At 38.4% G+C, this 12,334-nt stretch overlaps 5 protein-coding genes and 1 non-coding gene across 6 annotated transcripts; 4 read left to right on the top strand and 2 right to left on the bottom strand.

Moving 5' to 3' along the window:
* On the top strand, window positions 684-1,848 carry LOC104793698 (short-chain dehydrogenase reductase 3a). Its single transcript, XM_010520102.1, has 2 exons — window positions 684-841; window positions 930-1,848. Exons 1-2 carry the CDS (start codon window positions 828-830, stop codon window positions 1,687-1,689), a joined length of 774 nt encoding a protein of 257 aa, XP_010518404.1. The 5' UTR covers window positions 684-827; the 3' UTR covers window positions 1,690-1,848.
* LOC104793697 (short-chain dehydrogenase reductase 3c-like) lies at window positions 4,790-5,841 on the top strand. The gene is made up of 2 exons (XM_010520101.1): window positions 4,790-4,954; window positions 5,046-5,841. The coding sequence occupies exons 1-2, from the start codon at window positions 4,941-4,943 to the stop codon at window positions 5,791-5,793; spliced, it is 762 nt and encodes a 253-aa protein (XP_010518403.1). The 5' UTR covers window positions 4,790-4,940; the 3' UTR covers window positions 5,794-5,841.
* On the top strand, window positions 5,996-7,784 carry LOC104793694. Its single transcript, XM_010520099.2, has 8 exons — window positions 5,996-6,395; window positions 6,505-6,538; window positions 6,625-6,777; window positions 6,861-6,950; window positions 7,034-7,099; window positions 7,181-7,272; window positions 7,360-7,407; window positions 7,491-7,784. Exons 1-8 carry the CDS (start codon window positions 6,085-6,087, stop codon window positions 7,603-7,605), a joined length of 909 nt encoding a protein of 302 aa, XP_010518401.1. The 5' UTR covers window positions 5,996-6,084; the 3' UTR covers window positions 7,606-7,784.
* On the bottom strand, window positions 7,734-8,358 carry LOC104793695 (ubiquitin-40S ribosomal protein S27a-2; the record flags this gene model as incomplete). The annotated part of the gene is given in 1 exon segment (XM_010520100.2): window positions 7,734-8,358. A coding segment is annotated over 1 exon segment (474 nt). The 3' UTR covers window positions 7,734-7,884.
* Window positions 8,623-8,695, bottom strand: TRNAA-UGC. Its single transcript has one exon. It is a non-coding gene; the product is annotated as a tRNA-Ala (tRNA).
* Window positions 8,784-11,905, top strand: LOC104793693 (E3 ubiquitin-protein ligase hel2-like). The gene is made up of 7 exons (XM_010520098.2): window positions 8,784-9,052; window positions 9,156-9,464; window positions 9,560-9,768; window positions 9,851-9,899; window positions 9,983-10,072; window positions 10,167-10,229; window positions 10,327-11,905. The coding sequence occupies exons 1-7, from the start codon at window positions 8,885-8,887 to the stop codon at window positions 11,665-11,667; spliced, it is 2,229 nt and encodes a 742-aa protein (XP_010518400.1). The 5' UTR covers window positions 8,784-8,884; the 3' UTR covers window positions 11,668-11,905.

Here is a 12,334-nt window from a genome sequence, read left to right as displayed (position 1 = left end):
TTTAAAAATTTATTTTAACATTTTTAAAGTATATTTTGTGCATTATTCTTTTTCAAAACGATTTTCCAAAAAACCATGGTCTTAAGATATGTAAGTGCATTGATATTACAAAACAAAGAAATTTACTATAGGGTAAATTTTGCAAATACAACAACATATATATAATATTGTAATATTTATATTAATAAACTAAAAAACCTGATTATATTAATATACTAACCTATTTAAATGATTTATGAAAAAAATAGATGTGTGTGTACTACGGGATAAATCCTAGTAATAAAATTAAAACCAATAGAAAATGACATGTAAGGTAGAAAGTGTCTTGAATGATGTCTCTCTAGTGTCTTCTTCAATGTACCCTTTTGTACTCTTTCTTCAAAATTGTCTTAAATTCATATTAACAAAAATACTAAAGACATAAGCAATGGAGGGGGTCTTATGTTCAGTTCTTTTTTGGTTTATACAGAAACAGTTAGGAAAAGGCTACATCATATGTAGTTGTGTAGTCTTTAATTCTCCGTTGAAGGTTTCAATTAGAACTTATAAAAATTGTAATACAGTATAAATAATTATAATCGTGTCGACAACCTTCAACGGTAGTTGTGTAGTCCTTTTCTTGTTTTGACAGCTAGCAGTCCAAAAATAATAAGAAGAAAAGTCTAACATTGTAAACAAAAACTCAAAATGTAGTTTATCAAAAAAAGAATAGTCAATAAATATATAGAAACAGCATGGTGTATCGATCGAGTCCAGTCACTCCTTCAAGTGTCTATATATACAATCTCTCTTTTTATCTCTGTGTCTCCGTTTGAAATCATTCAACAATGTCAGGACTTAGGTAAGTGGCTCCAAAGCATTTACATATGCTAACCGATTTATTTGCGTAACTACAACGTTCGTTAATTTATATGTATATGTATGATCAGATTGGAAGGCAAGATCGCAATTATAACAGGTGGAGCTAGCGGTATTGGAGCCAAAGCGGTTAGGCTGTTCACGGACCACGGAGCTAAGGTGGTCATCGTTGACTTACAAGAAGAGCTTGGTCAAAAAGTAGCCGCTTCTATCGGGGATGAGAGAGCTACTTTTTACCGTTGCGATATCACAAACGAAACGGAGGTGGAGAACGCCGTTAAGTTCACCGTCGAGAAACACGGAAAGCTAGACGTTCTTTTCAGTAACGCCGGCGTTATGGAACAGCACGGAAGCTTTCTTGACTTGGACCTCGAGCTGTTTGACCGAACCATGGCGGTCAACGTTCGTGGTGCGGCTGCGTTTATGAAACACGCGGCACGTGCCATGGTGGAGAAGGGAACGCGTGGGTCTATCGTATGTACGACGAGCGTCTCTTCGGAGATCAGTGGTGTGGGACCTCATGCGTACACGGCGTCGAAGCATGCACTTCTCGGGCTTATGAGATCTGCTTGTGGCGGGCTGGGAAAGTACGGGATTAGAGTCAACGGTGTTGCACCGTATGGGGTGGCCACGGCGCTCAACAGCCGTGACGAGGAAACGGCGAAGATGGTGGAGGACTATTGCGCCGCGACGGCAATTCTTAAGGGGGTTGTACTTAAGGCACGCCACGTGGCAGAGGCGGCTTTGTTTCTGGCTTCTGATGATTCTGCTTACGTTAGCGGCCAAAACCTGGCTGTCGACGGTGGTTATAGCGTCGTCAAGCCCATGTGAAAGAAATAAATTGGCTGTTGATTTGACGTTTTTTTCTTTTCATTTTAATGTTATTAATTGGTATTGGCGAATAATTCCATATTATTCAGCTTTTCACCAAAGCTTCATAAAATAAAATAAATAAAATAAATAAAAAGATGAAGACAAGTTAAACGTTTATTCTTGTAGTTTGAGTTACATAAAACTATATATATTATGTTGTCCACAAAGAAAAAAGAAACAAAAAAAAACCCCTACATATGTATATTATATAACTGATTTTTTTCCGTTTTTAGTAAAAAAAGATGTAACTCAACTTACCATATCTCTTAGCTTATGAATTTTCATGATTTTAAATCATATATTAATTTAATAATTTTACAAAAAAAAAAAATAACTCAAAAATATAAGTCAATTATAACTCAACAAAACTTAATTTCAAAACCAAATTTAAAAAACAAATCGTAGTTAGTGACATTTTAAAATTATGATTATATCAAAGGGTTAGAGGATCCGTAAGGATAAGACATGTTGTTAAGCCTGGTTTGTTTTCAACATATTTAAATTTAACAATTAAGCTTGAAAATATTTATTCATAATTAAAAAAAAAAATTGAAAAAAAAATAAAGATTTTTTGTTTTTTATAAAGTATAATTGAAAAAACCTTAATTGTTAAAATTAAATATGTATATACATGTTAAACTTATGAAACCAAACTTAGAGACCCATTAGGATGGTACGGGATGCTAAGTCTGGTTTGTTTTCAACATATTCAAATTTAACACTTAACTTTGAATATATTTTGTGAATAAAAATCTAAAAAAATAGTGAAATCATTTGTTAAAAAAAGTCAATCTTATGGCACTGGATTGTCCGGATTATTCATGTGTATAGAGAGGTTAATCGTCTTACCGACGAATTAGCAAACTATGCTTTCTCATTGCCGTTAGGTTTTCATTCATTTGATATTATTTCTAGTAATGTTACGTCCATTCTTTCGAATGATGTCCAAGGAGTTGCCGTCCCTCGTCGGGCTTGTTTGTAATTTTAAGTTTGAATAAATAAAGGGAGACTCAGTCTCCTCTCTTCTACCAACAAAAAAGAAGTCAATCTTTTTTTTTAGAAAAAGGAAGTTAAGAAAGTAATATACCTCCTACAGCTTGTGTGATATGGATGAAAAACAAACGTCTTGGCTGTGCAAAAGCAAGTAATTCGATCTTCTCATCCAACCTTTAACTCCTATTAAAAATTTGCATGTTAGTCTAAGCTAAAATTTTAATTTGCCTATTTCTCCAAAAAATATAATAAACTCAGTGGCACCAGAGTCAGGAATATACAAGATCTGTGATGATCAGGAGATTCATCTATAAGATTGGTTTGAAAGTGTGAGAATTTTTTATCTGAACAATACAAATAATTATTTCTTTAAACACTCTTTGATTGATAGAAAATCTGTTTACAAGTTTGTTCTAAACAATTTTCTAATCTCTCAAAACTCTCTTAAAGATTTTTCTTGCTCTCTCTAAGTTCTTAGTTCTTTTTCTTAAAGACTAAAACTTAGTAGCTAGATAAACTTTTTCTTGTTTGTGCTAAAGCTCAACATAGCCATAGCACCCCTATTTATAGATCTAGGTATTGACTATTTAATTAGTAAATTACCTAATCTAATTCTAATAGGAATTGGACAATTTCCTTTTTCTTTATGGTTTAGGAACTGTACAATAGGAACGTAAACATGAAGCTCTTTGTCCTTCTAGAAGCTTTTCGTGCCTTCTAATCCTGTGTAAGTATTCAAGCTTTATAAATGCCAACATAGATATCTTGATACGCTGTTTTTGCATTAGTGTCCTGTCCCTCTGAAGTAGTTCATCTACTTGTTCAAATGCTGCATCTTCATGGTTCCCTGAAAAGGCATAAAAGCATAGAAGCCATGTTAGATATCTAAACAAATACACAAGCTAAATGTCGTCTTGGCTGTGTACAAGCATGCAAATATGCAATAACTCGGTCTCTTTCAAAGCACATCCAACAAACTTCTTTCTTTCAGGGACTACAACATATATATTATGTATAAACAAAAGCGGTATCAAAAGAAACAAGAAGACTCTGCTATAGTGATGTACCATCCAAAATTCACAACCTCCTCTAACTCCTATAAAAATTTGGCTATTGGTGCTTTCCCCCCCAATAGAAAAAAAGAAACCAAGGAAAAAGAGAACAAGAGAAGAAACCTGAGGAATCTGGTCTCGCCAACGATGGTGGTGGTGTCGTGATTCTCCACCCAAATATAGAATCTCAGTTCTGTAGTACATGTACACTACTGGCAATCTCTGTTTTTGCTTCTCTATATTGGCACATATATATATATATATACATTCCTAACTACTGGCAATCTCTGTTTTTGCTTCTCTCTTATATCGCAGAGATGATCGGCTAGCCTCTTTGTATGAAATTCGCAGAGCTTATAAAAAAGTTTCCTTTTTTCCTCGACGGTTATTTATTTTCTTATTTGGGAAAAAAATGTAAAAAGTTACCTCTGAGAACGGTCGAGAGATCTACATAATTAATTAATTTTACAACTCCATGGATTTTAATATAGAAAGTGCTATATATGTTCAGTTCCCTCAAGAGGTTTGAAGCTATCTATTAATCTAAATGATCATATTAATATGCAACCCACAACACTGTCTTCTTTGATGTTAGTATAAGTCATCTTGCATCTTATTTAGAGTGTTTGTGTTTGTTTCTGTTGATGTGTGTTTATGTAGTAATCACACACAAGTATGCTGTCTCTGGTTAGTCGGACACAGAGTAAAAAGACATCTGACTCATAACTGGAGAAATAAGAATAAGGCATGAAATATAATTAAAATACTTCAGATTAATGAGTTGCAAATAGTGAAAAAGAGGTTTTCTCTACGTAGTTTCTTAATTAACATCAATCGAAGTGAAAGAGCGATGAGAGGAAGATTTAGTATTAATGCGGGTGAATGGATTTTTTTTTTTCCTTTAAAAAAGAGTTTTAAGTATTAACTAGGACAACGGGCCAGGTGGTCGGTTTGTAGTTTCCACAAATGTCACCACGCTGTTATAAAATGTGTGCAAGTTATCGACCACAAAAGAAAAGAAAACATTGAGAGCAAAGAGGTAACAAGCGATGAACTGTGTAATGCAACTCTTGGTTATAAATCAAGTGTATTACACATATATATACTCGGCTCGATCGACATTATATTACCGCGTCTTATATAAATCTTTTGTAATCCCCAACAATGTCGGGACTCAGGCAAGTGTGCTTCATCTACCTATACACACGGGATTGTGAATATTTGCATACGTACAATGTTGTTGATTAATTCATTTGCTTATCCATGCAGAAGATTGGATGGTAAGATCGTAATCATAACAGGTGGAGCTAGCGGGATTGGAGCCGAAGCGGCTAGGCTGTTCACGGACCACGGTGCTAATGATGTACAAGAAGAGCTAGGCCAAAACGTCGTCGTCACAATCGGCAAAGACAAAGCAACTTTTTACCGTTGCGATGTGACAAACGAAGCGGAGGTAGAGAACGCCGTCAAGTTCACCGTCGAAAAACACGAAAAGTTAGACGTTCTGTTTAGTAACGCCGGCGTCTTGGAACCGCTGGGAAGCTTCATCGACTTTGACATCGAACGGTTTGACCTCACAATGGCGGTCAACGTCCGTGGCGCGGCTGCGTTTATCAAGCACGCGGCACGAGCCATGGTGGATAAAGGCATGCGTGGTTCAATCGTATGTACGACCAGCATAACGTCGGAGATAGGTGGTTTGGGACCTCACGGTTACACTGCTTCTAAACACGCGCTTCTCGGCCTGATTAGATCGGCATGTGGCGATTTGGGGAAGTACGGGATTAGAGTAAATGGAGTTGCACCGTACGCGGTGGCCACGCCGATGACTAGCCACGACGAGGAGATGGCGAGGCAGGTGGAGGAGTATTTTGAAAACAAGGGGATTCTCAAGGGCGTTGTGCTTAAAGCTAGCCACGTTGCACAAGTTGCTCTGTTTTTGGCTTCTGATGATTCTGCTTATATAAGCGGTCAGAATTTGGCCGTGGATGGTGGTTATAGTGTTGTTAAGCCATAATTAAAAGTTAAAGCTGCTTTAATGAATAAATATTGGATTATGCTTTCATTGATTTTATCAGTTCCTAAATATAGAGAAAAAATTATGAACATGCGTCCTTATTTTTTTTTATCTAACTGTCAATTAACACGAGTAACAAACGATCACAACAGCTGGTCGTCTCGCTTCAAAAAACCAAGCCCACCTGCCAATAACTCCACTCTCATGCATAAACAAACACCTCTTAATTTCTAGTATTACTCTTCCAAAGAGACAAACGAACTAATTTCTCTTCATTACAATTAGCAAATCATGGCACTGATCGTTTACTGGTATGACTTCATCTGCTTTGCGATAGTCGCGGCTGCGATCGTGGCGTCCTTGTGGTTTCTAATGCGAAGAGAACGAGGCTGCTTAGGAATTGATGATACGGCCTACGATAACTTTTTACTACTGTATAGATCGAAGGGGTTTGGTTCGGCTCGGTTATGGACCAGTTGCTGGAGAAGGTTGCATCCCGGCTGGCTTCTCTTCACTCGTTCCACCTCTTTTCTTTCCATGGCTGCTTTACTGGCTTGGGACGTCATGAAGTGGGACGCAAGTATCTTCGTCTATTACACAGAGTGAGAGCCTTCTTCTTCTTTTAGTGTTATAACCCAAAAGTCGGATCGTAATCAGAAATCAGATCCGAATTGTTTATTCGTTGACTTATTTTACTTGGTTTTGTGACAGATGGACTTTCACGCTTGTGATCATCTACTTTGCGGTACGTCCTAACAGCTTAACGCATTCTGAATAAGAGAGTGTTACATAAATCCGGATTTTTGTTTATGCTCATACGTTTTTCTGCAGATGGGTATTGTAGCTTCCGTATATGGTTGCTTGATCTATTCTAATAAAGAGCTAACACTGGAAACTGGTGAAGATGCGGTTGTAGAAAAGGTCGGAGTTGAATTCAGGCGAAGATTAGGGGTTTATGGTTACTTCACGCAGACAATTTTTCAGGTTAATGACAACAGAGAGACCAAAGATTTTGCATTATACAACATTCATACAAAATTAATTTATGTTTCTGGTTTGTGTTGCAGACAAGTACAGGGGCTGTCGTGATGACGGACATTGTGTTTTGGCTAGCTATAGTTCCTTTCCTCTCAAATACTCACTTCGGGTTAAACACAGTAAGAGCATTTCAGCCTCTGATTAATACAAATCGACTACAAAAGCATCAAACAACTTATCAAATCTATGTATGCTTGACCAGCTGATGATTTGCATGCACACGGCAAATGCAGGCTTCCTCCTGCTTGAAACAGTTCTCAATAGCCTTGTAAGCAAAATCGAAAGTAACCAAGACAATGAGAGATATAAAGAAAAAAAGCCTATCATAATCGTTTTGTTCTGATTTCAGAACTTCCCTTGGTTTAGAGTTGGATATTTCGTGCTATGGAGTTGTATCTACGTTGTTTTCCAATGGATAATCCACGCATGTGGCTTCACTTGGTAAGCATTTATCGCAACAAATCTTTTTTCTAAGCAAAGCAAAGCATATTATAAGATACAAACATAAAGTAAACAATCTATTCTCAGGTGGCCATATCCATTCCTAGAGCTCGAGAGGCCATGGGCTCCAATATGGTATTCACCTTCCACAATCTTATCTAATCAAGATATCCGGTTTTGATTGTACAAATAAACTAACATCAGAAACATAATCTCAGGTACTTGAGCATGGCAATTATTCACATCCCTTGCTATGGAGCTTATGCCGCAATTGTAATAGCCAAGAACTCATGCTTCACCTATCTATTCCCAAATGCTTTTGTAAATCCATAATCCTAATCTATTCATAGAACCAAACACAGATATAATCTGAAGATTTGATTGTGTGATATACATATATATCACTCATGGAATAAGATTTGAAAGCAATTCGAATAACAGTAGAAAATTAGAGAGCATAATTAATATCCATTAAAAAGGACCTAGATATGAAATTCAAAACCAAAGATGTTCAACAGAAGATCCATAACAGCAAAACACAATAGAAAACAGTTCCAAAATAAATAAATAAAAAGCAGTATCCAATTCAAAAGAGATGATGAGAATTCAATTTCATTCCTGAGCTTCTTCTTTCTGGTAAACGTAAGTGAGACCACACTTACCACAGTAGTGACGGTCGAAATGGCTAGCCATGAAAGTCCCAGCACCACAGGTAGCGTTAGGGCACTCCTTCCTCAGACGCTGAACCTTACCAGAACCATCAACCTTGTAGAACTGGAGAACAGCGAGCTTGACCTTTCTGTGTTTGTGCTTGATCTTCTTAGGCTTGGTGTAGGTCTTCTTCTTCCTCTTCTTGGCACCTCCACGTAGACGAAGGACAAGGTGAAGCGTTGATTCCTTCTGGATGTTGTAGTCCGCTAAGGTTCTTCCGTCCTCGAGCTGCTTTCCGGCGAAAATCAATCGCTGCTGGTCCGGTGGGATTCCTTCCTTGTCTTGGATCTTCGCCTTCACATTGTCGATGGTGTCAGATGACTCCACCTCGAGTGTGATCGTCTTCCCCGTTAGGGTTTTCACGAAGATCTGCATCTTTCTTTTTTTTTTTTTTGCTTCTCTCGCTTCTAAGCCAAACGGCGGAGGAAAAGTTTCTACTGCTTTCTATTTGGTGAAATGAAATAAAGGGGGTGACAGGTTGAAAAACTAGGGTTTTTTTGGAGGAGTTCCCCTTTGTAAATTTACGTAATTACCCTTCTACTGAAAAAAATGTAAATGGGTCTTTATAAGCAACAAATTCGGGCTTAGCTTGAATTATCTATTGGGCCTGAAAAGGTCGTGGTTTTTTTTTTAAAAAGTTGGAGCTGCGGGGGATCGAACCCCGTGCCTCTCGCATGCAAAGCGAGCGCTCTACCATTTGAGCTACAACCCCAAGTTGTTAGTCAATTCTTAATAGTAGTCTTTATGTATACGACATGTTTTGTCTTAAGTCTCTATTAACTTTTTCTTCTCAGCAATTTCTCTCTGGTGGTGTTTTCTGGGTTTTCTCAGTGATTTCATCAAAGGAAAGGAGACGAAAACAAAACACAGGTGTAGAGTAGTGTGAGAGTGTAATCAAATCATGGATGATAGTTGCGCCGTTTGCGCTGAGAGTCTCGAATGGGTTGCTTACGGATCTTGTGGTCACAGAGAGGTTTGCTCAACTTGCGTCGTTCGTCTTCGCTTCATTCTCAGTGATACTCGATGTTGTATCTGCAAAACCGAATGCCCCACCGTCTTCGTTACCAAGGTTAGGTTTTTTTCTTTTTCTTCTCTCCTTTTTTTATTAAATCTGTCACTAAAAAGCTTGTAACTTTGCTGCTGGGAATCTCTTGGGTCACATTTTTTGCCAGGCTTTGGGTGATTATACCAAGACGATTAGTGATTTCTCGACTACGTTTTCATCAGAACCAAAGGAAGGTCGAGTAGGATCTTTCTGGTATCATGAAGAAACCAAAGTTTTCTTTGATGACTTGAACCAGTACATCAAGATTAAGGCAATGTGCAGACTCTCTTGTACTTCCTGTGACGAGACAAAGAAGACTCAACCAAAGAAAGGACCTAAACATCGTCTGCGTTTTAAGAGTGTTGAGCAGTTGAAAGATCATTTAAACCATCACCACAAGTTGCATATGTGCAGTTTATGTCTTGTAGGTCGTAAGGTCAGGATCCTGAAATTAAAACCTCTTATTAGGTGTAAGATATCTCTCTGCTAAACGATTTCTCATGATAAAGTTTAATGCTTTTGTCTTGACAGGTATTCATTTGTGAGCAGAAGCTGTTTACTAAGGCACAGCTGAATCAGCATATAAGTAGTGGTGACTCGGAAGTGGATGGAAATGAGAGTGAAAGAGGAGGCTTCACTGGTCATCCTATGTGTGAGTTCTGTAAGCGTCCATTCTACGGTGATAATGAGCTATATACTCATATGTCTAGAGAGCACTACACTTGTCACATCTGCCAAAGGTAAATGAAATTTTGTATCTGTGGGAGTTATGAATTTGGTTGACCTCGAAATGATTTCGTTTGCTGTAATTTGGCTTTGCAGGCTGAAGCCGGGACAATATGAATATTATGGCAACTATGATAATTTGGAGGTATGGATGTAACTTTATGCTATGTTGTGGCTGCATTGGGTTCTGACTCGACGGTTTATGTTCCTCACTTTTTTTTGCTACAGGTTCATTTCCGAACTGACCATTTCCTATGTGAAGACGAAGCCTGCCTTGCTAAGAAGTTCATGGTTTTCCAATTCGAAGCTGAGTTGAAAGTAAACAACTTTTCTTTTATTATCACTGTTTGTTATGCTTTTCTCTATGGTGACACACAATGATGCTTAAAGAATCACTTGCATTTGTTTGTAGAGGCATAATTCTATTGATCATGGAGGTAGAATGTCTCGGTCTCAACAAAGCACAGCACTACAGGCATGTATCATTTTCAGAGTACAACTTTTGCTAGCTATTTCTCTTTTCTCTCTTTTGGTTTGCTTGATTATATTAATATTTGGTTTGCTTGTTTCAGATACAAGCCAGTTTTCAATACCAAAACAGTCACCGTCGAAGACGCCGACCATCCCATCGCGAGCCTAATTTTGCAGCTCTGGAATCTCAAGCATCTTATGCCATTAACGACGGTAGTACTCATCTTCAACATGTGGGGAGCTCTGGAGGTTCACGTCTTGGAGAATATTCTTTTCCTCCACTCTCTGCGCAAGCAAACCGAGGCCCAACAAGGTTTGGACAGAACTCAGAGAGTTTACTTGGTAACAGCATGACTACTCGTCTAAGACATCAAACAAATAGAAGTGCAACTTCTGGTTCTTCTCGAGCTTGGCCAGCGTTAAACCGAGGCCCGACCCAAGCATCGATTACAAGCAGTGTACAATCTTCTAGTGCTTCTGGTCAGTCCCATTCTTGGAACCATGGAAGAGTTGAAATTACTAGAACACTTGCTTCTGCAATTCCACAGAATGCTCGTAATGAACATACCACAGTTGGTGGCTGCTCATCTGGTTCTTCGCTGAGTTCCGGGAATGCAAAAAGGAATAACCATCACTTGTCGTCAACCGCTAAAATGTCTAATACAAGGTCACTGGAGCAGCCTTCTCATTCTGATTCTCCAATTTCCGCTGCGCAAAATCGCAGGTCACCATCCACCAATGGAAATGCAGCGAACATCCTAGTAGCACAAGGTGTTTCTTCTGATGTACAGCCTGACAATAAAAGTTTAGTTGAAAAAATACGTGCCAGCCTTGGACACGACGAAGAGTTATTCATGGCTTTCAAGGATACATCAGGAAAGTATCGTCATGGTACCATCGATGCAAGAACTTACTTGGAATATGTGAATGGTTATGGTTTGTCTTACTTAGTTGTAGACTTGGCTAGATTATGCCCTGACCCTCAGAGGCAGAAGGAACTCATTGATACCCACAATGTGTGCTTGAGAGGAGGAAATAAAGGGAAAGCTGTGAAGGTTGAAAGTAGCAGTGACTCCAAGAGAGATAGGTTTGTGGATACAATGAGGAGGTTGCAATTATCGGACAAGTCTCAGGATGAAGACAAAGACAAGGATGCATACCGCTCAGATAAAGGCAAAACAAAAGTGACGGCGTTGGTGAATTCTTCATCTGCTGGGGTGGGATTAGGTAACAACACAGACAACCAACGTAAGAAAACTTCGAAGTTTCTGAGAACACGTCTAGGCGAGAAATCAATGGCAGCAGTACTAGATATTAGGAATTCTAACCCGGAGCCTGAACCAGAATCAAAGAACGAGAACTCCAAAAGGAGCCAGAACTCTCCCGGCGGATTGCCACTTCGCGGTGCTTGGCGAAGAGGAAGTGCAAAACTCTTTCTCTAGTAACACAAAGCCTTTTGTCTTTTGCTCTCTCAGGAAGATGGACAATGATGAGCCTTTTGCGGGAAATATAAGTTAGAAACGAGACTAGTAGGAAATGATTTTGCACATGTGAACCCAGTCTAAGGATCATAAACTTATAAGTGTTTTGTGTCTTTTGATGTAATGCCAAGGTTATGTATCCGTGTTACATTTTATGTATTGGATCGGTTCAAGAAAAGATAATCGGTAATTTAATTTAGGCATATGGTTTTGTGTGTTAGAAGAGTCAAACATCTTAATCTTGTTACTTGCTACATTAATGAAAAATATCAAAAATTTTGGATCTATAAAAACGGTGAGCTATAAATTGTGACTTGAATTAAGTCATGATTATGTGGTGACTGGTGAGCTAAAAAACCCACTAATCAAAGTAATCACACCAACCGTATGCCCTGTCTGTCTGTCACAACGACATGGTTCAATGTCAAATTCCCGGGTTATACACATCATATTCGGTTTAAGATACGGTTTGGTTGGTGGTTTCTTTACTGACTTTGAGGCGAAAAGAAAGTACTTATTTGGTTATTGGTGTGACGTGCTGACTCATGGAGTATCATTCTATGCCGTCAAGCTGAAAAAACCGGCTGGGGGGTTGGTGATTGACCGCACCGGTAGTCCCCAAAAAAAA

Source organism: Camelina sativa, chromosome 6 (assembly GCF_000633955.1).
Source record: "Camelina sativa cultivar DH55 chromosome 6, Cs, whole genome shotgun sequence".
Lineage (NCBI taxonomy): Eukaryota > Viridiplantae > Streptophyta > Magnoliopsida > Brassicales > Brassicaceae > Camelina > Camelina sativa.
The sequence above is the reverse complement of the archived record's forward strand: the minus strand, read 5'-3'. Positions and strand labels throughout refer to the sequence as shown.

Coding starts and splice junctions, on each gene's coding strand:
- LOC104793694 (XM_010520099.2), top strand. CDS start 6,085: ATGGCACTGATCGTTTACTGGTATGACTTCATCTGCTTTGCGATAGTC. Junction 6,539..6,624: donor TTGTGATCATCTACTTTGCG/GTACGTCCTAAC, acceptor GTTTTTCTGCAG/ATGGGTATTGTAGCTTCCGT. Junction 7,100..7,180: donor AAACAGTTCTCAATAGCCTT/GTAAGCAAAATC, acceptor TTCTGATTTCAG/AACTTCCCTTGGTTTAGAGT.
- LOC104793693 (XM_010520098.2), top strand. CDS start 8,885: ATGGATGATAGTTGCGCCGTTTGCGCTGAGAGTCTCGAATGGGTTGCT. Junction 9,465..9,559: donor TATGTCTTGTAGGTCGTAAG/GTCAGGATCCTG, acceptor TTGTCTTGACAG/GTATTCATTTGTGAGCAGAA. Junction 10,073..10,166: donor AATTCGAAGCTGAGTTGAAA/GTAAACAACTTT, acceptor ATTTGTTTGTAG/AGGCATAATTCTATTGATCA.